The sequence below is a fragment of the Jaculus jaculus genome, chromosome 3, assembly GCF_020740685.1.
Source record: "Jaculus jaculus isolate mJacJac1 chromosome 3, mJacJac1.mat.Y.cur, whole genome shotgun sequence".
NCBI lineage: Eukaryota > Metazoa > Chordata > Mammalia > Rodentia > Dipodidae > Jaculus > Jaculus jaculus.
In genome coordinates, this window is record NC_059104.1 from 102,218,044 (window position 1) to 102,242,793 (window position 24,750).

At 40.7% G+C, this 24,750-nt stretch overlaps 1 protein-coding gene across 1 annotated transcript in view; it reads left to right on the forward strand.

The window, feature by feature from the left end:
• Zw10 (zw10 kinetochore protein) overlaps window positions 1–24,750 on the forward strand; it is a 48,291-nt gene that overhangs the window by 22,280 nt on the left and 1,261 nt on the right. The window contains exons 8-15 of the mRNA XM_004666463.2: window positions 1,497–1,663; window positions 2,508–2,690; window positions 6,895–7,133; window positions 9,867–9,938; window positions 12,060–12,229; window positions 13,861–13,991; window positions 15,225–15,356; window positions 16,500–16,702. Of these exons, the coding sequence (XP_004666520.1) occupies window positions 1,497–1,663; window positions 2,508–2,690; window positions 6,895–7,133; window positions 9,867–9,938; window positions 12,060–12,229; window positions 13,861–13,991; window positions 15,225–15,356; window positions 16,500–16,702 (1,297 nt within the window). The remainder of the gene's footprint in view (window positions 1–1,496; window positions 1,664–2,507; window positions 2,691–6,894; window positions 7,134–9,866; window positions 9,939–12,059; window positions 12,230–13,860; window positions 13,992–15,224; window positions 15,357–16,499; window positions 16,703–24,750) is intronic.

Genomic DNA, 24,750 nt, shown 5'->3' on the forward strand with positions numbered 1-24,750 from the left:
TTTCATAACTTCATTTTTCTTTACCACTGAGTAGAACTCCATTGTATAAATGTGCCACATCTTCATTATCCACTCATCTGTTGAGGGACATCTAGGCTGGTTCCATTTCCCAGCTATTATAAATTGAGCAGCAATAAACATGGTTGGGCATGTACTTCTAAGGAAATGAGACGAGTCCTTTGGATATATGCCTAGGAGTGCTATAGCTGGGTCATATGGTAGATCAATCTCTAGCTGTTTTAGGAACCTCCACACGGTTTTCCACAATGGCTGGACCAGATTGCATTCCCACCAGCAGTGCAGAAGGGTTCTTTTTTTCCACATCCCCGCCAACATTTATGATCATTTGTTTTCATGATGGTGGCCAATCTGACAGGAGTGAGATGAAATCTCAATGTAGTTTTAATCTGCATTTCTTTGTGCCAAATTTTTGACTAAACAGTTTTTTCTTAAATTTTTCTTAAATTTTATTTTATTTTATTAAATTTTATTTATTTATTTGAGAGAATGGGCATGCCAGGACCTCCAGTCACTGCAAACATACTCCAGATGTATGTGCCCCTTGTGCATCTGGCTTACATGGGTTCTGGAGAATTGAACCGAGATCCTTTGGCTGTGCAGGCAAGCGCCGTAACCGCTAACCCATCTCTCCAGACCCCTAAACAGTTTTTCTAATTTTGCTTTTACTTATTAGAGAGAGAGTATGTGTGTATGGGTATACCAGGACCTCTTGCCACTCTAAATTAACTCCAGACACATGCACCCCTTTGTAAATAGGGCTTTACATGCATACTGGGGCATCAATGTGGGCTGGCAGGCTTTGCAAGCAAGTGCCTTTAACTGCTGAGCCATATACCCATCTAAAAATAGTTTTTAAATTTTACTCCGCGGTAGCAAATTGCAGCTGTTATTCATTGGGCTATTGATAAAATCCTTTTTTTTTTTTTTTTTTTGGCAATTGTCTTACACATATAATCTTCCAGCCTGGCCTCATAAATGCAGGGATTATAGCTATGTTGAACTATGCCTGGATTGGACTGTGGGCTTTTAACTTTATTCATTTATTTATTTTTGATGCAAGGTCTCACGTTAGCGCAGGTTGCCCTGGAATTCATGCTGTAGTCCAGATTCACAGCACTCACAACAGTCCTTCTACCTCAGCCTCCAAGTGCTGGGATGAAGGCCTGGCTTCCTTCACTATTTAAATGAGGTTTGATTCTAAAGTAGTTTTCATTTTTAATGACTAATGTCTGAGTGCTTGCACTATAGTCAGATCAGTATCTTAATAGATGATTACAATGTAGATAGTGAGCAGTGAAAGCAAAGTAATTATGTATTATGCATTATCCTATACAATCTATTATGATAGCTGGGGAATAATCAGCGCTGTTGTCTTTCTCAATATCTTGTAATTGAATAATTTTAGAAAACCAGGGAACAAGAATATATAGGACTATGAATAGTTTCTTGTTTACAGCTTTTTCTTTTGAATTCAGATTTGCCTCTTGACACTGACTTAGAAAATGAAAAACCACCTCCTACTGTCATCTTGCCTGAGATGCTTGGTGATGTGATCTGGGAGGACTTGTCTGAGTGCCTCATCAAAAACTGTTTGGTTTATTCCATCCCAACCAATAGCAGCAAGCTACAGCAATATGAAGAGGTAACAGGAGAGATATAACAGGTTTTAGGACATAGTTGATTCCTACTGCTGTCTTGTTCTGCCTTGCAGATCTTTTGTTCTTAAGTTATGCCTTTGAGAATACTATTAATTAGGAGTAGAAACAAATTCTCTAACTTCATTTCTCTTCTGGCTTCCTAACTCTTTGATTGGGGAAGTAGGTTTTATTAAATACTTTCTTTGTTTTATACTTGTATCAGCTGTTGTAGCTATTATGTGACACTTTTCCTTTGGCTTTTTAGTGCTTAATTGCGAAAATAAAAATATTTATTTTAAAGATTTTTGCACTTTTACCAGAGTCAGAAAATATATTAAAAAACCCTTCCTAATGAATTTAGGTGTGGAAGAATGTATAATATTTTAACCATAGTAATCAATAATTTGTTCTATAATCAAATATATGACCATTTTGGTTCTTACTCTTTTCCATACATTTATATGAAATTTTGACATTGAAATACATGTGCAGTTGATCCTTTAATGAATTTATACCCATAGATTCCACCTAAATGTGATGTGGATTGAAATATTTGTGAAAAAAATTGCTGAATATGTAAGACTTTTCTTGTCATTATTCCCTAGACGTATAGCATAACAACTATTTACATAGAATTTATATTGTGAGTGTTATAAGTAACCAGGATGAATTTAGAGGGTGCGGGAGGGTGCATTGGTTATATGCAGATACTATTCCTTTGCATAGAAGGCTTCTGAGCATCCAGGAATGTTAGTTTCTCAGGCATTTTCTGGGAATAGTCCCTGTACATGCATAGGGCTAACTGTGTGCGCTTCTGTTTTCTTTTTTTCTTGTGTTTTTCTTTGCCAGATCATACAGTCTACTGAACAATTTGAATTGTCCCTAAAGGAGATGAAATTTTTAAAAGGAGATACTACTGATTTGCTGAAATATGCCCGGAATATCAATTGTCATTTTGCTAATAAAAAGTGCCAGGATGTGATTGTGGCCGCCAGAAATCTAATGACCTCCGAAATTCACAACACTGTGAAGGTACCAGGGTTGTATTATACTGTATGTAAGGAGCAGCTTATTTTTGAGACACATAGGTAAAGTAGAAAAGAGTGACAGTAGGTGAACTCTGAGGAGAAGTTGGTACTAATCTTTTTTTTTCCTGAGGTTGGGTCTCACACTAGATCAGGCTGACCTGGAATTCACTACGTAGTCTCTAGGTGGCCTCGAACTCTCAGTGATCCTCCTGCCTCTGCCTCCCCAGTGCTGGGATTAAAGGCGTTTTTGTACCACCACACCCAGCAAGTTACTAATCTTTTGAATGAATCTTTCCTTCTTTCAATGAGTATTGTGAGGACAGATAAGATAATGCACTTGAAAGCAATTGTGTAAATTGAAGAAAATCTGAATAAATTTAATGATTGCTATTATTGAAATTTGACACATTCTCTTCTGTCACATGATTTTAGTACCCAATTTTGTGGTATGTGCCTGAACTTGATACCAGAGATTATATCCTGTTGTGAAAATATTGACTACTAGCTCTGAAGTTAAAATCAAACAAGTAAATGAAAAGGGTATAAACAATTACTTGTGAGGGAAGTATACTAATTTATAGTTACTTATTGACCTTAGGTAATTCTGTCCATTTTTCATATATATGTGCATATACACACACATTTATATACACATACATACATATATATTTGGCAAGTGCAGTTGTATATGTATATGTATATATGTATATGTATATGTATAAATATATTTAAAAGGTGTGGAGTGGGGCTGGAGAGATGGCTTAGAGGTTGAGCTCTTGCTTGTGAAGCCTAAGGACCCTGGTTCGAGGCTTGATTCCCCAGTACCCACGTAAGCCAGATGCACAAGGTGACACATGCCTCTGGAGTTCATTTGCAGTGGTTGGAGGCCCTGGTGCATCCATTCTCTCTCTCTGCCTCTTTTTCTGTCTGCTGCTCTCAAATAAATAAAAAAATTTAAAAAAGAGAAAAGGATAAAAAAGGTCTGGAGTGATTGCTCAGTGGTTAAAGGTGCTTGCTTGCAAAGTCTGAAGGCCCAGGTTTGATTTCCCAGTGCCCACATAAAGCCACATGCACAAAGTGGCACATGTTCCTAGAGTTTGTTTACATCTGCAAGAGGCCCTGGTACTCCCTTTCTCTCTTCTGCAATCTCTGAAAATTAAAAAAAAAAAAAAGAAAGATCCAGTAGACCAGGCATGATGGTACAGGTCTGGTATCCCAGCCCTTGGCAGGCTGAGGCAGAAGGATCATGAGTTTAAGGCTAGCCTGGGCTACCTAGGGAGATTCTGTCCCAAAATAAAACAATCGTAGTTAGGCCCAGTTCAAAGATGTAAATAGTATGCATCCTTTCAGTCAGCTGAGTACACTTTAAGTACACTGTAAGGAAAGTAAGTGTGACTGCTGTTTCTGAAATACTACTTAGAATATTAATTATAGCATTTGGTTCTCTAGTAAGAGTGCTTAATAATTTCAGTTTTGCCCTTCTATCTAAAGCAAGATTCAAACATGGAAGATTTTCCTTTGCTTCCCTTTCCCACCCTTGTGTTCTTTTTTAAATACTGGGTATATACATACATATGCATATATATATATGTATATATATGGACATATATATATCCGTCTCCTGAAATTCACTGTGCAGCCCAGGCTGGCCTTGATTTCATGACGGTCCCTGCCTTAGACTCCAGTGCTGCTATTATAGGTGTGCACCACCACTCCTACTAGCTTTCTTTTCTTAATTTATTTTTCTTTTCATTTGTAGCTTTAAAGCCCTTTGGCATTTTGAGTGAGCTGAATACCCTTTAAAAAAAAATTAGCAGGGCGTGGTGGCGCATGCACTCAGGAGACAGAGGTAAGTATGATTGCTGTGAGTTAGAGGCCACCCTGAGACTACAGAGTGAATTCCAGGTCAGCCTGGGCCAGACTGAGCTATTATCAAATCCCCCCAAAAAATAGATAAAAAAAAATTTCAAGGTAGGGTCTAGTTCTAGCCCAGGCTGACCTGGAATTCACTCTGTAGTCTCAGGGTAACCTCAAATTCACAGTGATTCTCTTACATCTGCTACCTGAGTGCTGGGATTAAATGCGTGCACCGCCACACCCAGCTTGAATTCACTTTTTGATAAATACCACCACTGGGCAAAGGATCTAGATATTGATTTTTGTCAAATCAGAGTTCATGTTGGCACAATATTCGTAGTAACTAATATTTCAATATGTACATCTTTTCAACCTGGGGGGAGGGGATGAATGCTAGGGACTGCTATCAGCCATGTAAAGAAAGGCAAAGGCCTGGTGTGCTGGGGCACACCTTTAACCCTTGCACTCTGGAGGCTGACATAGGAGCATCACTGTGTGTTTGAGGCCAGCTTGGACTACACAGTAAGCTTATACATACATATATACATACATACATACACACAATATATATATATATAATATACATATATATACACACACACACACACACACACACACTTTTTAAATTTTGTTTTTAAAAATATATTTGTTTATTCAATTAATTTGAGAAAGGGGGAGAGAGAGAGTGAATGGGCATGCCAGGGGACGTGCCAGGACCTCTAGCCATTGCAAATGAACTCCAGATGCATGTGCCCCTTGTGCATGTGGCTTACATGGGTCCTGAAGAATTGAACCGGGATCCTTTGGCTTTGCAGGCAAAGGCCTTAACTGCTAAGCCATCTCTCCAGCCCTTTTTAAAATTTTTTAGTGACAACTTTTGCTACACGGTAAGTTCTAAGTCAGCTTGGGCTAGAGTGAGACCCTGCCTCAAAAAAAAAAAAAAAAAAATTCCTGAACTGTATGCTTATTTCTGAAGTTGTGATTACATTTTGGTCTGAGACATACCGTATTACAGCTGATATTTTCTGAGTCTTTTATCCTCTTCATAAAGTCACTTTTTTTTCCTTGGCTTTTCAAGGTAGGGTTTCAGTTTAGTCCTGGCTGACCTGAAATTCACTTTGTAGTCTCAGGGTAACCTTGAGCTCACAGTGATTAGTTAAATCCAGGGCCTGCAGGCTTTGGAAGCAAGTTCCTTTAACTGCTCCCACTTTATTTTTATTTTTTGTTTTTTTGAGGTAGTCTCACTCTAACCCAGGCTGACCTGGAATTCACTATGAAGTCTCAGGGTGGCCTAGAACTCACAGGAATCCTCCTATCTCTGCCTCCCAAGTACTGGGATTAAAGGTGTGTGTCACCATGTCTGGCTGAATTAGCTTTTTCTTTTCAAATCTTTTACTTATTTGCAAGGAGAGAAAGAGAGAGAATGAATGGATGGGCAAGCCAGGGCCTCCAGCCAATGCAAACACTCCAGATGCCTGCACCACTTTATACATCTGACTTTATGTGGGTACTGGGGAATCAAACTCAGGTCATTAGTCATTGAAGGCAAGCACCTTTGCCGTAAAGCCACCTCCAGCCATGAATTAGCTTTTTTCCCGTTTTTTAAAATCTTTTCTTGTTTGAGTTAGCCTTTGCTAACTTTTGCATATGTGACTGGTATGAAGTAATTTTTGGATGGAATATAGACTTATGCTGGTTTTAATACTCTAATAGCCTATTCTGAGAAAGATGAGTTTTGAAGGTTACCTGAAATCTTTTTTCCATCAAGATTAAAAGTGCTTTAGAGCCCAGTGTGGTGGCTCACACCTTTAGTTCCAGCCCCTGGGAGGCTGAGGTAGTAGGCAGATTGCTGTGAGTTCAAGGCTAGCCTGGGGCTACAGAATGAGTTCCAGGTCAATCTGGGCTACAGTGACACCCTTCCGCAAAAAAAAAAAAAAAAAAAAAAAAGTGATCCAGGTGTGGTGGTACACACCTTTACTACCAGAATTCCAGAGGCAGAGGTAGGAGGATTGCTAAGGGTTCGAGGCCATACTGAGACTACATAGTGAATTCTAGGTCAGCCTGGGCTAGAGTGAGACCCTACCTCGAAAAACCAAAAAAGAAAAAAAAAAAAAAGAGTGCTTGGGTGTCACAGCCCATGGAACTGCTTGTTTTTTTTTTTTTGTTTTTTTGTTTTTTGTTTTTGTGGCATGCTCTCATTAGGAATGAAGTCACTGAATCACACTGTAGCTACACAGATATTTACTCTAAGCCACAGCTTAGCAATTATGGGAGCACTGAGTGTCTGTATTCTCTGCTCTGTGCTTGTATTTTATTCCTCTCAACGATGCATTTTCTCTGTTTGATCTTAGATTACTCCTGACTCTAAGATGACTGTGCCAGACTTACCTCATCCCAATGAAGATGACGAGCTGCAAGTACAGAAGGTGTCCAAAACGTGGTACAATGAAGCTGTGAATTTGCAGCCTGAAAATACATTGGATCCGCATTCCTTTTCTTTACCTACATGCCGCATCAGTGAATCTGTGAAGAAATTGATGGAACTCGCCTATCAGACTTTACTAGAGGCAACAACTAGCAGTGATCAGTGGTATGAGTTTTGAGTTGGTTAAAAGTGGCAGTGATTTAATGATGAAATTCTTTGGGTTTTATTATCCATTAGTTAATTTTTTCTAGAAAGATAGTGTAACACCCAGATACGTGTGTACTCTTTGATTTACAGTGACATAAGTGTTAGAACAAGGTGGGAAAAGCATACATGCTGCATATGCCTGTAAACCTAGTACGTGGAGGCCTGAGGCAGGAAGATTGTGAGTGCAAGGCCAGTCTGTATAAGATCCATGCCAGCCTGGGCTACATAGGGAGACCCCATGTCTAAAAAGCAAATAAATGTGCTAGAGAAGATAACACAGCAGGTAAAGTGCTTGCCTTGCACTAATTCGGACCTGAATTCAATCTCTAGTGCCTGTGTAAAAATGCCTGGTGTGGCTGTTAGTGCCTATGATCCCGGGGCTGGGAGGCAGAGACAGGAGGGTCTCTAGAGCTCACTGGCTAGTCAGTGTGTCCTAACTGGTAAGCTGTAAATCATTGAAAGTTCAAAAAGAAATGGGCAGTGAGTCTGAGCTTGTCCTCTATTCACACCTGCACACACACATGCACAAGAACACTTACAAGCACATGCCTGCGCACCATACATGTGCACCAACCCCTATATGTGTATATTACATTGATAAATAATTTAAAATGAAAAACAACCCCAAAGCTAAGAGCATCAGAACAAAACAAAAGCAGAACTAGGTGAGCTAGCACTATGTATCTGGGAGTCCACATACGTACACACTTGCTACGTAGCTGAGGGTGACCTTGAGCTTCTGACCTGTGTCCACCTCCCATATGTTGGGATTATAGGCATGTGTCACCATGCTGAGTTTATTTGGTGCTGGGGATCACACTTGGCTTTGTACATGTTAGACCACTATTTTGTATGGGCACATGTGTGCCGTGGCGTATGTGTGGAGGTCAGAGGACAGCTTGGAATGTTGCTCTTTGCCTTGCACTTTGTTTGAAGCAAAGTCTCTTGTTCATCTCAGTAGGAAAGCTGCCTGTCAGCTTCTGGGATTTTCCTATTTCTGCCTTCCATCTCGCTTTGAAGAGCTGGGATAAGACACTTGCTACTGCATTTGGCTTCTACATGGATTCTGGGGGATCTGAACTCTGGTATTACACTTGCATTTGCTGTTTTCCTGGCCACCTGGCTTGTTTTTGGAGATGGGGTCTTCACTCTGTAGCTCAGGCTGTCCTTGGACGTGGAACAATGCTGCTTCAGCCTCCTGGGATTACATGTATTTTTACTTTTTTTGTTTGCTTGTTTTTCAAGGTAGGGTTTCACTGTACCCAGGCTGTCCTCAAAGTCATGGCAATCCTCCTACCTTTGCCTCCTGAGTTCTGGGATTAAAGGCGTGTGCCACCATGCCTGGCTGTTTGGGTTCTTTTGAGGTAAGGTCTCACTCTAGCCCAAGCTGACCTGGAAGTCATTCTGTAGCCCACGCTGGTCTTGAACTCGTGGCGGTCCTCCTACTCCAGCCTCTGGGGTGCTGGGATTAAAGGCTTGAAACACTATTCATGGCTATTTTTTCTTTTTAAGTGATTCTTGGATAATAAATTTCTTTTCTTCCCTCCCTCTCTCCCTCCCTCCCTTCTTTTCTTCCTTTTCTTTGTTGCCTTCCCTCCCTCTCTCCCTCCCTCTTTCTCCCAACAACGAGGAGGATTGAATTCAGAGCATTATGCCTGTTAGGCAAGTGCTATACTACTATTATATCCCCAACCCTTTTAAATGCCTCTTAATAATTTTTAGGTGATTTAAGACCATATTTAATGGAGAAAAACATCTTAAGGGTTAGATTCTGTCCTAGAAAATATCAATTCATTTTGCATTGAGGGGAGGAGGAAAGGCGAAAGCTGAAAGTCACTGACTCTGGGAGAACCCAGTGAGTGCCTTTATTGATACCCTGCCCTTTGCAGAATGCATGGTGACTTGATGACATTTGCCTGAGGCTTAGCTCTGTTTATTACTGAAAGGATACTCTGAGTATTGGCAGAACACAACTGGTAAATGGAGGAGAGGCTTTGGGTTGAATAGTACTGTGTTGAGGATTATTAATCTATCCAGTTTATTAATTTTTTGCTGTGTGTGTTTGTTTTTTGAGGTAGGGTCTTGCTGTAGCTTAGGCTGACCTGGAATTCACTATATAGTCTTAGGGTAGCCTCCAACTCATGGCAGTCCTCTGCCTCTGCCTTCTGAGTTCTGGGATTAAAGATGTGTGCTACCACACTCGGCTTATCCAGGTTTTTAAATTTTTTTTTGTTTATTTTTATTTATTTATTTGAAAGTGACAGAGAGAGAAAGAGGCAGATAGATAGAGATAGATAGAGATAGATAGATAGATAGAGAGATAATGGGCACACCAGGGCCTCCAGTCACTGTAAACGAACTCCAGACACGTACACCCCCTTGTATATCTGGCTAATGTGGGTCTTGGGGAGTCGAGCCTCAAACTGGGGTCCTTAGGCTTCATAGGCAGTCGCTTAACCGCTAAACCATCTCTCCAGCCCTTATCCAGGTTTTTAGAACAGAGCTTCAGTGTAGTTAGTAAATACTGTTTGAGAGTGTATTTGCATCTAGATTCTTACTGTTCTCCAGCAGTGTTCCAGGCCACTGTAGTTTTAATAAATGATCTTTGCTTAAGGTTCCCTAGTTTGAATTTTTTTTTTCAATTTCAGAATATCCTTAAGTATTTCGCTTCAGTATTTGTTTTCCTTTCAGTGCTGTGCAACTTTTCTATTCAGTGAGGAATATCTTCCATTTGTTCCATGATGTTGTACCAACTTATCACAGGTAAGTCTCTCTCATCTAAGAGTAACTGTATGTCTAAAATGCTTATTTTGTATTCCCACCAAAGATTCTGAAATTCATGAAGATCACTGAAATTCACAGTAAAATACAGCAAACCAGACATTTTAAAAGATATTAACATATACTGGAATTGTGGAATAAGACCACAATAATCTTGCAGTTTAGGCGGTGACATAACTTTCATAGGTCAAAAGAACTTCATCCATATTTTTAATGCCTAGGCATTTTTAGAACTGTCTTTTCGCGATTAAATATATATATATATATATACACACACACACATACACACAAAGGTCATCATTCTGTCTTCTTCTCCAGTAAGCATACCACATTTTCCCTTGGCATTTGCAGCTCTGCAGACATAATACCACAAGAGAATGCTGTGAAGTGTGGTCAGCTACTCTTTCTAGCACATAGGATGTATTAACCTGATGTAATGTTAATCTGAAAAGTTACTCAATTCTGTAGCTGTCAGCAGTTCTATTATTCAAATTAAATGTTTTGGATAGTTTTCATAAAGGTTTTTATTAATAATGTCAACAAAGCTATAGTTAAGGACTGTCCCTTGGAAGAAAAAAAATCAGTATTATTTGATATGATTAGTTCAGGTTTCGGAATAGTTCAGATGTTTTTAACCCAGTTCACCTGTTATTTTTATTATAAAAGAGAACTTATTTGTTGTGAAGATTTAAAATTTTTTTTTGTTCATTTTTATTTATTTGAGAGTGACAGAGAAAGAGGCAGATAGAGAGAGAGAGAGAGAGAAAATGGGTGCGCCAGAGCCTCCAGCCACTACAAACAAACTCCAGATGCATGTGCCCCCTTGTGCATCTGGCTAACGTGGGTCCTGGGGAATCAAGCCTTGAACTGGGGTCCTTAGGCTTCACAGGCAAGCGCTTTACTGCTAAGCCATCTCTCCAGCCCCCCCCCCTTTTTTTTGAGGTAGGGTCTCACTCTAGCCCAGGTTGACCTGGAATTCACTCTGTATTCTCAGGGTGGCCTCCATCTTCCTACCTCTGCCTCTGGAATGCTGGGATTAAAGACGTGTACCACCACGCCTGGCAAGATTTTTTTTTTTTTAAATCTGCACTCTGCTGTGGCTTAACATTCTTACTTTTATATGTTGTCAAAAAAGAAAACATTGCTGGGTGTGGTGGCAGAGGTAGAAAGATTGCTGTGAGTTTTATGCCATCTGGAGACTCCATAGTGAATTCCACGTCAGCCTGGGCCAGAAGGAAACAAAACAGTTGAGTCAGCTGACAGCCTTGTCCGTAAGGGTCCAGAAGCTATAGTTTCTGTGAAGTTAAGTTTGTCTTTCTCCTCTTTGTGTGACCTTGGAACTTTATGCTTAGACCAGTGGTTCACAAACTACTATTGTCCATCAGCATCCCTAGAAAACTGGACACTGGGTGTGATTGCATGTGGACATAAATTTAGCAGGTTAGGTATTGGAGAGCACCACCTAGATTTCTTTTTTTTAAAATTTTAATTTCTTTTATTTGCATGTGTTCATGCATGCACACACACACCGTGGCCTCTTGCTGCTGCAAATGAATGCCAAATGTACCACTTTTTGTGTTTGGTTTATTTGAGTGGCTTGGGAATTGAACTCTGGATGGTAGGCAAGCAATTATTTTTCATTACTGAGCCATCTCTCCAACTCTACCATGTGGATTTTCTTTTTCAAGGTAGGTATTTGCTGTAGGCCAGGCTGACCTGGAAATCACTATGTACTCTCAGGGTGGCCTGGAACTCACAGGGATCCTCCTCCTCTTGCCTCCTAAGTGCTGGGATTAAAGGCATGTGCCACCATACTCAGCTCTGGCCTTTTATTATTTAGGCTTCACAGGCAAGCACTTAATCACTAAGCCATCTCTCCAGCCCAGGTCTTTCTTTTTTGTTAATCACTGGCATATTTTATTGGAAGAGGTCACATTTAGGCAGAATAGCTGAGTGAGAGTGGGAGTGATGGTATGTCTTGTACAACTTTTACAAACAGACTATTCATAATTAAAGCCTGGGGTGAGACTTTTAAGTAGTGACTTTCATTCAACCTTGCATCAGTAACAGCTGATTTCGTTTTTACCCTTTTTCTTGGCACAGAGAAAACCTTCAGAAGCTTCCCCAGTTGGCTGCCATTCACCACAACAACTGCATGTATATTGCTCACCACTTGCTGACCCTGGGCCATCAGTTTAGATCACGTTTTGCCCCCATCCTTTGTGATGGCACTACTACTTTTGTGGATCTTGTACCTGGCTTCAGGAGACTTGGTAACTGCTTCTTTAAATTTAGGAAAATATGTGGCATGCACAGCTTCTCAGTGTAGTATCTTTGTAATTTATGAATGAAGTAGTTATAAGGTCTTTAGATAAATTGGAAAGTGGGAAGGCTTTTAATTGTCAAATGTTATTTAATTTTATAAAAGGAATACAGTCTTTGTGGAAACAAGACTTTTTCATGACGTGATTTCATGGTACATTATGTTCCAAACTTCAATACTGATGGGCATTAAATTTGCCAACTCAGTTATGTCACATATTAAGAGCTACATTGTGACAGTTGTGTTAGCAGTTTTGGTAAGAACTGCTAAACGTCAGTACTTGTTCATTTGCAAACCCCAGGAAAATTCCCCTTCTTAAATCTTTCGTAGTTTTACTTGGGATTGATTTTTTTAAATTTATTTACTTGAGAGAGAGGGGGGCGGGGAAAGGAGGAGAGAGAGAATGTGTATGTCAGGGCCTCCAGCCACTGCAAACGAACTCCAGATGCATGCACCACCTTATGCATCTGGCTTATGTGGGTCCTGGGGAAATTGAACCTGGGTCCTTTGGTTTTACAGGCAAACACCTTAACCACTAAGCCATCTCTCCGGTCCCATTACTTGGGATTCTTAAAAGTCAAAAGAAATGAAATGTGGGGTGAATCATTGCTTACTGCTGGGCGTGGTGGTGCATTCCTTTAATCCTGGCACTCGGGAGGCAGAGTAAGAGGATCGCCATGAGTTTGAGGCTGCCCTAAGACTACATAGTAAATTCCAGGTTAGCTTGGGCTAGAGTAAGACCCTGTCTCAGGAAATTGTGTGTGTGTGTGTGTAAAATGTATGTTTACTTGTAATGAAAGCCTGAGGAAAGCAAAGAGTCTTAGCTTATTTTAATTTTTTGAGGCAAGCCCAACAGACTGCCTTTTTCCTTTCTTGTTTTGTTTTTTTGAGGTAGGGTCTTGTGTCGAGCTCTAGTCCAGGCTCACCTGGAGTTCACTCTGTAGTCTCGGGGCAGCCTTGAATTCGCAGCAGTCCCCCTGTCTCTGCCTCCCAAGTTCTGGGATTAAAGGCAGGCATACACTACCACACCCAACTGTTTTGTTTTTCAGTGCCAGAGTAAGACAGTGAGAGAAGTGGTGTGCCAGGGCCTCCAGCCGCTATAATCAAGCTCCAGATGCATACGCACTCTTTGTGTGCATGTGCCACCTTGTGTCACTCTGTGTCTGGCTTATGTGAGACCTGGAGAGTCGAGTCTGAGCCCTTAGGCTTTGTGTACAAGTGCTTTAACTGCTAAGCCATCTCTCCAGCCTGAATCTTAACTTTTTAATTCTGGACATTGCCCTTCAGTGGTGTAGATATATCAGAATAATGAGTAGCTGCTTTATCTGTGTCAGTAGTATTTCTCAGCCGACTGAAATTCTAGGCAAACCATTGAGAAAGATGTGTCTATTGCCCTGAGAGTAGGATTGGAGAGGCTGGCTAGTATATTTGAAGTCATCGTACTAGTAGCTTCATGATGTTTTGTAGCATTTGTTTTCATGTAGGCAGAACAGCTAGATGGTCTACCCTTGTCTCTCCTTCTACCCTGGGTTTGAGATGTGTAGCTGAACCACTTTACAAATCTTTATTTTCCCGTCATAGGGACGCAGTGTTTTTTGGCCCAGATGCGGGCACAGAAAGGTGAACTTCTGGAACGATTATCAAGTGCTAGGAGCTTTTCAAACATGGATGATGAAGATAATTATTCTGCAGCAAGCAAAGCAATCCGGCAGGTGGGAGGCTACTGCAAGCTCTACAAATTGTACCCTACCTTTAGATTCCCCCTTAAAAGCAGCCAAGAACAAGTAGCTCAGCTGATTCCTTCCTATATCTCTTATTCGAAAATACAGTGGCCTTTTTATAGTCATGCTGAAGTTGTTTTCCCTGCTCAGTCAAAACAATGAGAAGCTGTCTTTCCATTGATCCAATAGTGTTAACTAAAGAATTTGGGTGTGGGAAATTTAAAATTAGGCTTTCATTTATATTCCTGTGTATATCCACTGGTGTATATTCATCTTACATGGTCCTGCGCTACATAAGGACATTTTCAAATATGTAATATACTTTGGGAGTGTTCCCTCATATCCATCTGTCCTCCCTTTTCTCTCCCTTTCTCTTTATCCCCTTTGATGCCTAGACAGTTTGCTTCTGCTTATGTGTCATGTATATGTATATTATATACCTATACAAAATTTAGGAACCACAAGTGAGAGAAAATACAATATTTGTCTTCCTTTTCTTTTTTGGTCTTTCGAGATAGGGTCTCACTCTGTTTCAGGCTGCTCTGGAATTAACTATGTACTCTCAGGGTGGCTTCAAACTCTCAGTGCTCCTCCTACCTCTGCTTCCGGAGTGCTGGGATTAAAGGTGTGTGCCACCATGCCTGGCTGCAATATTTGTCTTTTTTAAAAAATATATATTTTATTCATTTATTTGAGAAAGAGAGAATGGGTGCACCAGCACCTCCAGCCACTGCAAATGAACTGCAGACACATGCCCCCCAACCCCTTGTGCATCTGGCTTATGTGGATCCTGGAGAGTCGAACTGGGATCCTTTGGCTTTGTAGGCAAATGCTTTAACTGCTAAGCCATCTCTCCAGCCCCAGTATTTGTCTTTCTGAGGACTTATTTTGTTTAACGTGGTATCTCCAGTTGCATGTGTTTTCCTGGAAACAACATAACTTTATTCTTTATGGCAGGAAAAATTTCACATTTTCTTATCTATTCCTCTTGATTTACCTTTTCACTACAGTTTTTCTGACCTCAGGATGAGTCTGCTTTTCTTCCATCAGGGATAGAAGTGATAACTTTAGAGAACTAAGGTTAAACATTCAAGAAGCAGATATTCCCGATCACTCCACTTTTATATAATTCTTTCCCCATATACATAAAATGGTAAATGCAAATCTGGAAAACTTGAGTTGCAGACATCTCTGTTCTATGTGAATAGCTGTACATTTTTACAGGTACTGCACCAACTGAAGAGACTTGGAATTGTGTGGCAGGATGTCCTGCCAGTGAATATATATTGCAAAGCTATGGGAACTTTACTAAATACAGCAATTTCTGAGATCATTGGCAGAATTACTGCTCTTGAGGTAAGGACCATTAAATAACTTCACCAGACTTGAAGTGCAATTCTTGTCCCAGATTGTGACTTTATTAAGAAAGTGATATTGAAGTCTTTTTAGTTTTTTAAATTTTTGTTTATTAGTTGTTTTGAAGCAGGGTCTAACTATAGCCCAAACTGGCCTCCAGCACTTACTGATCCTTCTGCTTCATCTTCCTGAGTGCTGGGATTAAAGATATGTACCACCACTTTCTGCTGAAGTCTTGTTTTTAATTAATACAGATGGTAGAAGCAATCGTTCATATTTCATGTCTGACTCATGTTGTGCTTTTCAAAAAAACCATTTTCTTCAGTTTTGTCTTAATACTGTTTTGTTGGATACTTGCTAATCTTTTGTACCTAGATGAGAAAATAGCATTGTGGGGCTGGGGCAGTGGATGGCTCAGCAGTTAAAGGCCCTTGCTTACAAAGCCTGCCAGCCTGGGTTCAATTCCCCAGCTCTCCACAAAGAGCCAGGCAGGTGTTTGTTTATAGCAAGAGACCCTATTGCGTGTGTGCACCCATGCATGCATGTGTGAAAATAAATACATAATTAAGGAAAAGAAAATAGAATTGCACTGTTTCATAGTATAGCATCTATAAATTATAAATAAGGAAGTTAGAAACTGGGCAATGGTCCCAAAACATAATGTTTAGTAAGAAGTCATTTGATTTGTAAGTGAACTAAGTAATTTGATTTAGTAAGGTGAACACAGTCGGTATAGGTGCCAGTTTGCAATTGAGTACACTGTGTATGATCCTACAAGGAAAATTGCGTAGACTTGGCTAGCTGATACCTAGCAATCATAGGCTGACAAAATTCTTGTTTGTAATAGAAGTCTCTTCCTTGTAGCATGATGTTCCACATTTTTCTGGAAATATGGCCTCTTTCATTCAGGCACACTAAATTACTGGCAATCTGGTAAAGCACATTTTGTGTCATTCTAGCTTCAGGAGTCTTTTCAGAGAACTGGTAGAATCTAATGTCTAGTGAGATGTACTAAATTGGTTGGGAAACATACTACTGTCCCTGGCCCACCTGGACAGCTTGTAGTAAAGAAGTGCTTTGCCCTTTACCTTCTATGAAGATGGTCTAATTCTATTCCGTTAACGTTCTTTTGTGCTAAACTAGGACATCTCTACTGAGGACGGTGACAGATTATATTCCTTGTGTAAAACAGTGATGGATGAAGCACCCCAAGTATTTGCACCTCTGTCTGACGAAAGCAAGAATAAGAAATATCAAGAAGAGGTTCCAGTTTATGTGCCAAAATGGATGCCTTTCAAAGAACTAATGATGCTACTGCAGGCTAGCTTGCAAGAAATTGGAGATCGGTAAATGTTTCTGTATTTTCTCTAGAGATGAGGACTGATGCTATTGGTAGCAATGCTGTGTTTGTATGAGAGGCATGGCATTGAACCCAGGGCATTGCATATGCTAGACCAACATTTTACCACTTAGCCACATCCTCAGCTTCCTTGTCCCTTAATATTATTCAAGGAAGAGTTTCATGTTCACTTGCAATAGTTGGAGACTTCATGTGAACTAACATAGTATAGATCCTATTACCACTTTCTCATATTTTTTTTACATCTTTATTTTAGATAGAGACAGAGAGAGTGAGTGAGAGGGAGAGAGAGAAAGTGAGAGAGAGAATTGATTGGTGTTCCAGGGCCTCAGCCATTGAAATGGAACTCCAGATGCTTGCACTACCTAGTGGGCATGTGCGACCTTGCACTTGCCTCACCTTTGTGCAGCGGGCTTATGTGGGATCTGGAGAGCAGAACATGGGTACTTAGGCTTGGCAGGCAAGTGCCTTAACTGCTAAGCCATCTCTCCAGCCCTATTTTCTCATATTTGATAACAAAACATTTTCTTATTCATATGACTTTGGACATGTAGTTTTGGCATGTAGAATGAATGCAACCTTATTAAACCTGGAAGAAAGTTGCTTATTTTAATTGCCAGCAGATGATGCATTTTAAGAATTACTTGAGAGCTGGAGAGATGGTCTACAGGGAGGAGGTTTTCAACTTAGCTCCAGCTTGATTTCTCAGTGACTTTGCAGGCCAAGCATGTGGAATCTTTAGCAATAGGGTCTTAGCATCTACTTTCCTGGTGGGAAATCAAGAACCTTGGCAATGGCCTGTAATGATTTTGGGGCATCAGGGACCTCCCTGGCCAACAACTAAACTAGAAGGTATCTCATCCCTGGCACTGAAATTTTTCTAGTAAAAACCTACAGCTTCTGGGGGCACCATTGTCCCCAAATTGTAGGTTTCCATTAGGCCTATATCCTTCTAAATTTTGATTAATCCTCCCCCCACTCTTCCTTTACTCGGTCTCTTCCCCTGACCTCACTTAGGCCACTCCATCCCCATTTCATTTGTTTACATATATACAATATGGTCCCCTTATGTCCTCCCTTCTCTATTTCTTATAGTCCCTTTCTAGCTTAGTGGCCTCTGCTACCGATTTTTATCCCAACTCTCATAAAAGTCTGAACATTTGTAGCTAGGATCCACACATGAGAGAGAACATGTGGTGTTTGGCTTTCTGGGCCTGGGTTACCTCACTTAATTTCATATTTCTTTACCTTTGAATAAAACTCCATTGTATAAATGTACCACATCTTCATTATCCATTCATTAGTTGAGGGACACACATCTAGGCTGATTCTATTTCCTACCTATTGTGTAGAATGGCATTAAACATGGATGTGCAGGTATTTTTAATGTAGTTCTTAGGATATATGTCTAGGAATGGTATAGTTGGGTCATATGGTAAATCTATTTTCAGCTGTCTCAAGAACCTTCTCACTGATTTCCACATTGGCTGTACCACTTCACATTCGCAGCAACAGTGTAAAAGGGTTCCTCTTTTTCCACATCATCACGAGCGTTTACTGTCTTTGTTTTCTTTTTTCTTAAATTTAATTTAATTTAATTTTTTATTTTTTTACAATTTTTGTTAACATTTTCCATGATTATAAAAAATATCCCATGGTAATACCCTCCTCCCCACACTTTCCCCTTTGAAATTCCATTCTCCATCATATTACCTCCCCATCTCAATCATTCTACTTACATATATACAATACCAACTGTCTTTGTTTTCTTGATAATAGCCATTCTTACAAGTGTGAGATGGAATTTCAAAGTAGTTTGAATTTGCATTTCCCTGATCACTGAGGTTGTAGAACTTTTTGTAGATGTTTTATGTTTTAGATGTTTTTAGATGTTTATCTGTATTTCTTCCTTTGAGAACTCTATTTAGTTCCATAGCCCATTTTTTCTTTTTCTTTCTTTTTTTTTTTTTCATAGCCCATTTTTTAATTGGGTTGATTTCTTATTAGTTAGTTAGTTAGTTTATTTATCTGCCAGAGAGAAAATGAGTGAGTGAGCAAGAGAGGGAGAGAATGGGCACATTAGGGCCTGCAGCCACTACAAACAAATTCCAGATGCATGTGCTACCTTGTGCATCTGGCTTACATGGGTCCTGGGGAATTGAACCTGGGTCCTTTGTCTTTTCAGGCAAGCGCCTTAACCGCTAAGCCATCCCTCCAAACCTTATTATTTAGTTTTTTGAGTTCTTTGTATATCCTAGATATTAATCCACTGTCAAATACACAGCTGGCAAAGAGTTTTTCTCATTCTGTAGGTTGCCTCTTTGCTCTATTCATAGTGTCCTTTGCTATACAAAACCTTTTTTTGTTTTTGTTTTTTGTTTTTTTTGGTTTTTCAAGGTAGTGTCTCACTCTGGCCCAGGCTGACCTGGAATTAACTATGTAGTCTCAGGGTGGCCTTGAACTCCCGGCAATCCTCCTACCTCTGCCTCCCAAGTGCTGGGATTAAAGGTGTGCGCCACCATGCCTGGCTACAAACCCTTTTTAGTTCCACAAGGTCCCACTGGTTGATTAGTGGTTTTATTTCCTGATGAACTGGGATTATATTTAGAAAGCTGTTGCCTATGCCAATATGTTGAAAGTTTTCCCCTATTTTTTCCTCTAGCATTTTTGTTGAAAATAAGCTGTATCTCCCTAAACTTACATCTGGGTCCTCTATTCTGTTCCTGTGTCTATATTTGTGTCAGTACCATGCTGTTTTTGTTACTATGGCTCTGTAATATAGTTCAAAATCAGGTATGGTGATACAGTCAGCTTTATTTTTTGTGCTCAAAATGTTTTGGCTATTTGAGGTTCTAAGTGTGCATCTTTTATGGAAAGGTGAGTTTCTTAGAGGCAACAAACAGTGGGATCTGCTTTTTTAAAATATATATATATTTTAGTTTTTTAAATATTTTACTTTTTTATTTGACCGAGAAAGAGGGGGAAAGAGAGAATGAGCATGCCAGGGCCTCCAGCCACTACAAATGAACTCCAGATGCATGCTCCTCCTTGTGCATCTGGCTAACATGGGTCCTAGGGAATCGAACCTGGGTCCTTTGGCTTTGCAGGCAAGCGCCTTAACCACTAAGCCATCTGTCCAGCCCAGTATCCTTCATTTTAACCAAGTCTGCAAGCCTGTGTGTTTTGTTTGGGGCATTGAAACCATTGACATTAAGTTATTATTGAAAAGTATGCATTTGTTCTTGCCATTTTCTTGTTTTGTAGGTTTTTTTTTCTCCTTTACTGTATTGTATTATTTGAGTTTGGTTTATTTTTTCCTGTTTTCTTATGTGTGTGTTTTTCTTTCTCTTTAGCATAAAGGATTCCTTCAGGTATTTATATATTTTCTGTAGAGCTGACCTAGTGGTCAAATACTCCTTTAGCCTGTTTTTGTTATGGAATGTCCTTATTTCTCTGTCAATTTGGATGGATAGCTTTGGTGGATAAAGTAATCTTGGTTGACAGTTATATTTCAGAACTTGGGATACATCATTCCAAGCCCTTCTGGCTTTTACAGTTTGTGTTGAGTAATCTGCTGTGATCACAACAGTCTTGCCTTTATTTATATGACTTGCTTTTTCTCTGCTGTCAGTATATTTTCTTTGGTTTGTGTGTTTTGTAGTTTAATTATATTATGGTGGTGAGAAGTTCTTTCCTGATTTTGTCTGTCTGATGTTCTAAAAGCTTCCTATATCTATATTGGCATCACTGTCCCTATTTGGGGGAAATTTTCTTCTGTGATATTGTTGAAGACATCTGCTGTGCCTTGGAGTGATATGCTTTCTTTTGTTAAAAAGTATTTTAGTTTTATTTATTTATATTTCTCTTTTAAAAATGTATTTATTTATCCATTTTGAGGGAGACGATAGAATGGGTGTACCAGGGCATCCAGCCACTGCAAATAACTCTAGACACGTGCACACATACTGCTCCCCCCTCCCAAATCTGGCTTGTGTGGGTACTGGGAATCAAGCCTGGCTCCTTAGGCTTCACAGGCAAATACCTTAATTGCTAAGTCATCTCTCTAGCCCAGTGTTTTTAGTTTTTTTGTTTTTTTTTTTGAGATGTCTCACTCTAATTCAGGCTGACCTGGAATTCACTATGTAGTTTCAGGGTGGCCTCAAACTCACAGCGATCCTCCTACCTCTGCCTTCAAACCCAGTTTTATTTATTTATTTATTTATTTGAGAGAGAGAGAAAAAAAGAAGCAGAGAGAGAAAGAATGAGTATGCCAGGGCTACCAGCACTACAAATGAACTCCAGGTTCATGTGCCACTTTGTGCATCTGACTTATGTGGGGCCTGGGGAATTGAACCTGGGTTCTTTGGCTTTGCAAGCATGTCCTATATCAGTCAGGGTTCTCTAGAGGAACGAACCCATAGAATGAATTGTATTAAAAAGAGGCCTGAGAGTCAAGAGACCTGGTAGTTGCTCAGTCTGGAAGGCTGGAGCCTTAGCAGTCCCAGTCTGGCATTGAAGGGCTGGAGGCTTCCTGGAGAGCTGCGGGTCTTCAGTCCACGCTGGCCTTCAGTCTGCCACTGGAAGGCAGCCAGGAGCATAGGCAGCCAGGTGAGAGGAAGAGGTTCTTTTCTCCCAGTGCTTTCTTAGATAAAGCCCTCCTCTAAGAGGGGCCCCTCACTCTGGGGGAAAGGCTTACCTTGGGGGAAGGACTTCCTCCTGGAAGCTACCTCAGAGACTTCCTAAAACAGATTCCTAAACAGATCAAGTTGACAAAAAAACTTAACCATCACAAGTCTACCCTTGTCAACTTGACACTGTAAGGTTTGTGAACGACCAAAGACCACGGAGGACCTCTCTGAGGCAGGGAAAAAGCCATTTATTGGGGCTGTAGCTGCCAGGTGACTGCCTCACAGGAGGAGAAAGAAAGAACAGCCGTGTGACTCTGTACAGTTGTTACGAAGTTTTCCTTTTGGGAGGGGGATACAGAAGACAAAGGGCTGTGGACTGCATAGGCTAGTAGGGACCAAATGGAGAAGCTAATTAGTCTGAGAGACAGAGATCAAACGGAGAGAATCAATCAGAGGGACAGAGATCAAACGGAGGAGGTGCCATCAGGAGAGGAGCCAGGTTGTCTCTAAGATAAGACTGTCAGGAAACTATGCTGAGGCATTATTAAGTCGGGAGTAAGGGTTAGGCTGTATAAAAGAGCTAAAGTTGCATCAGTCAGGCTGCTTCATTCTCTTCCTTCTTCTCAACTCCATCTTGGGACTCTTGTCCTACCTAACAGACACCAAGCCATGTCTCCCTACAGCATACTTAATTTCCAAATGAAGATAGTAACAAAGTCATAATTCTGCCTAACATGCTCTAACTAACCCCTTGATTCCTGGGCCCATGGATCTGGGCTATAGGAGAAAGTACCATATACAGGACGTGATTCAGAGCATATACAGCCTGCTGGAGGACACTCCCCCAGCCTTCTAAGCTGTTTCCACCTAGTTGGCTCTGTAGCTGTTTCTTTAAAAGGCCATTCCACCATTCTATCAAGCCAGCTGCTTCAGGATGGAGGGCACATGTAAGACCATTGAATTCCATGATTCTGTAAGTCCACAGATGGTAGTTTTGGCAGAAGCACTATGTGCAAGAAAAGCAATTCCATTCCCAGAGTAAGTGTCGATTCCAGTAAGGACAAAACGCTGCTCTTTCCATGATGGAAGTGGTTCAGTGTAGTCATCCTGCTTACCAAGTTGCTGGCTGGTTACCCTGAAGAATGCTAACATATTGGGGGCTCAGAGTTGGTCTCTGCTGCTGGCAGATTTGGCACTCAGTAGTAGCCGTAGCCAGGTCAGCCTTAGTTAGTGGAAGTCCATGTTGTTGGGCCCATGCATAACCTGCATTCCTGCCACCATGGCCACTTTGTTCATGGGCCCATTGGACAGTGACAGGGATGGCTGAGGTACGAGGTTGACCACTATCCACAGAATGGGTCAGCTTATTTACTTGATTATTAAAGCCATCCTCTGATGAGGTCACCTTCTGATGAGCATTAACATGGGACACAAGCATCTTGATATCCTTTGCCCATTCATAGAGCTCTATCCATGCACCTTCCCCAAATGTCCTTCTCACCAATTTTCCAATTGTGCTCCTTCCAAGTCCCAGACCATCCAGCCAAACCATTGGCCACAGCCCATGAGTCAGTGTATAATTGCACATCTGGCCATTTTTTTCCTTCCAAGCAAAATGCACAGCCATGTGTACTTCCCAAAGTTTTGCCCATTATGAAGACTTCCCTTCACCACAGCCCTTCAGAGTTGTCTCAGAAAGGGGCTGTAATGCTGCAGCTGTCCACTCCTGGGAGGTGCCTGCATAACATGCGGAACCATCTGTAAACCATGCCCTAGTTTTCTCCAGTCAGTTGATCATAGGGCACACCCCATTATGCCACAGGTACATTGGGGAAAAGAAGGCATTGCAACAGGAGTATCAACTATAGGCATTTGGGCAACTTCCTCATGTAACTTACTTGTGCCTTCAGGGCCTGCTTGAACATAATCGTGTATACATCACTTCCAGTTGATGATAGACTGCTGCTGGGCATGTCCAACTTTATGGCCTGATGAGTCAGATAACACCAGCTTATAATGGGCAGCTTAGGTCACATAGTAACTTGATGGCCCATTGTCAAGCATTCAGTTTCCACTAAGGCCCAGTAGCAGGTCAAGAGCTGTCTCTCAAAGGGAGAATAATTGTCTACAGATGACAGCAGGGCCTTGTAGAACCCCAAGGGCCTCTGCTGTGATTCACCTATGGTGGCCTGCCGAAGGCTCCAAATGGCATCCCTATCTGCCACTAACATCGCAGGTACCATCAGAGCAGCCGGCACAGCAGCCTGGATCTATTGAAGAGCCTTCTTTTGTTCTGGGCCCCACTGGAAACTAGCAGCTTTTGGAGTCACTTGGTATATGAGACAAAGTAACACACCTAAGTGAGGAATTTGCTGCCTGCAAAATTCAAATAGGCCCACTAGATGCGCTTCTTTCTTAGTGGTAGGAGGGGCCGAGTGCAACAACTTACCCTCCACCTTGAAGGCTTATCCCTGCTGGTCTCTTAAGCCCTCTCTTCAGCCTATGCTTTCTTGCTTTTGTATTTTTTTGCCTGCATAACTTTGCATCTAAAAAAATTTAAAAATCTTAAAAAATTTAAATAATGTAAAGTTATATATTTGCCTGTTTTTTTTCTCTATGAATTGAATCCTTTGTAACTTAATTTTGTTCAGTACTATGTTTTTGAAATTGACTCCTGGTGTGTGTTGCTGCACATCATTTTCACAGCTGTCATGTCCCAGCGTACAAATATGTCATAGTTCAGTTATCCTGTTGCTTTTCACCAGTATTGGGAATTACCAGACTTGATATTGTAGTGAAATAATAATTTGCATTTCTGTGTGGTTTTTTTTTTTTTTTTTTTTTTGGTTTTTCGAGGTAGGGTCTCATACTGACCTGAAATTTACCATGTAGTCTCAGGGTGGCCTTGAACTCAGGCAATCCTCTTACCTCTGCTTCCTGAATGCTGGGATTAAAGGAGTGCACCACCACGCCTGGCTCAAAGAATATTTTGTTGTTCTTCTCGTTTTGAGGTACAGTTTTGCTCTACCTCAGGCTGACTTGGAATTCTCTATGTAGTCTCAGGGTGGCCTCCAACTCATGGTGATCCTCCTACCTATGCTTCCCAAGTGTTGGAATTAGAGGCATGTGCCACCATGCCCAGCGCATTTCTGGTAATTCTAATAATGAGATTCTTTTTGTTGATTAGTCATGTTTCTTTTGTTGTAAAATGCCTGTTCATAGTTACTTGGTTTTTTGCCTTTTTTTCCCCTTATTGATTAAGAGGGGTTCATTATATGCTTTTCTTCTTATTATTTATTTATTTATTTTAGGGTAGTGCTGTGTAGCCGTGACTGGCCTTGAGCTCACTATGTAAACCAGGCTGGCCTCGAATTTAGAGTGGTCCTTCCAGTTCTGCCTTTTGAGT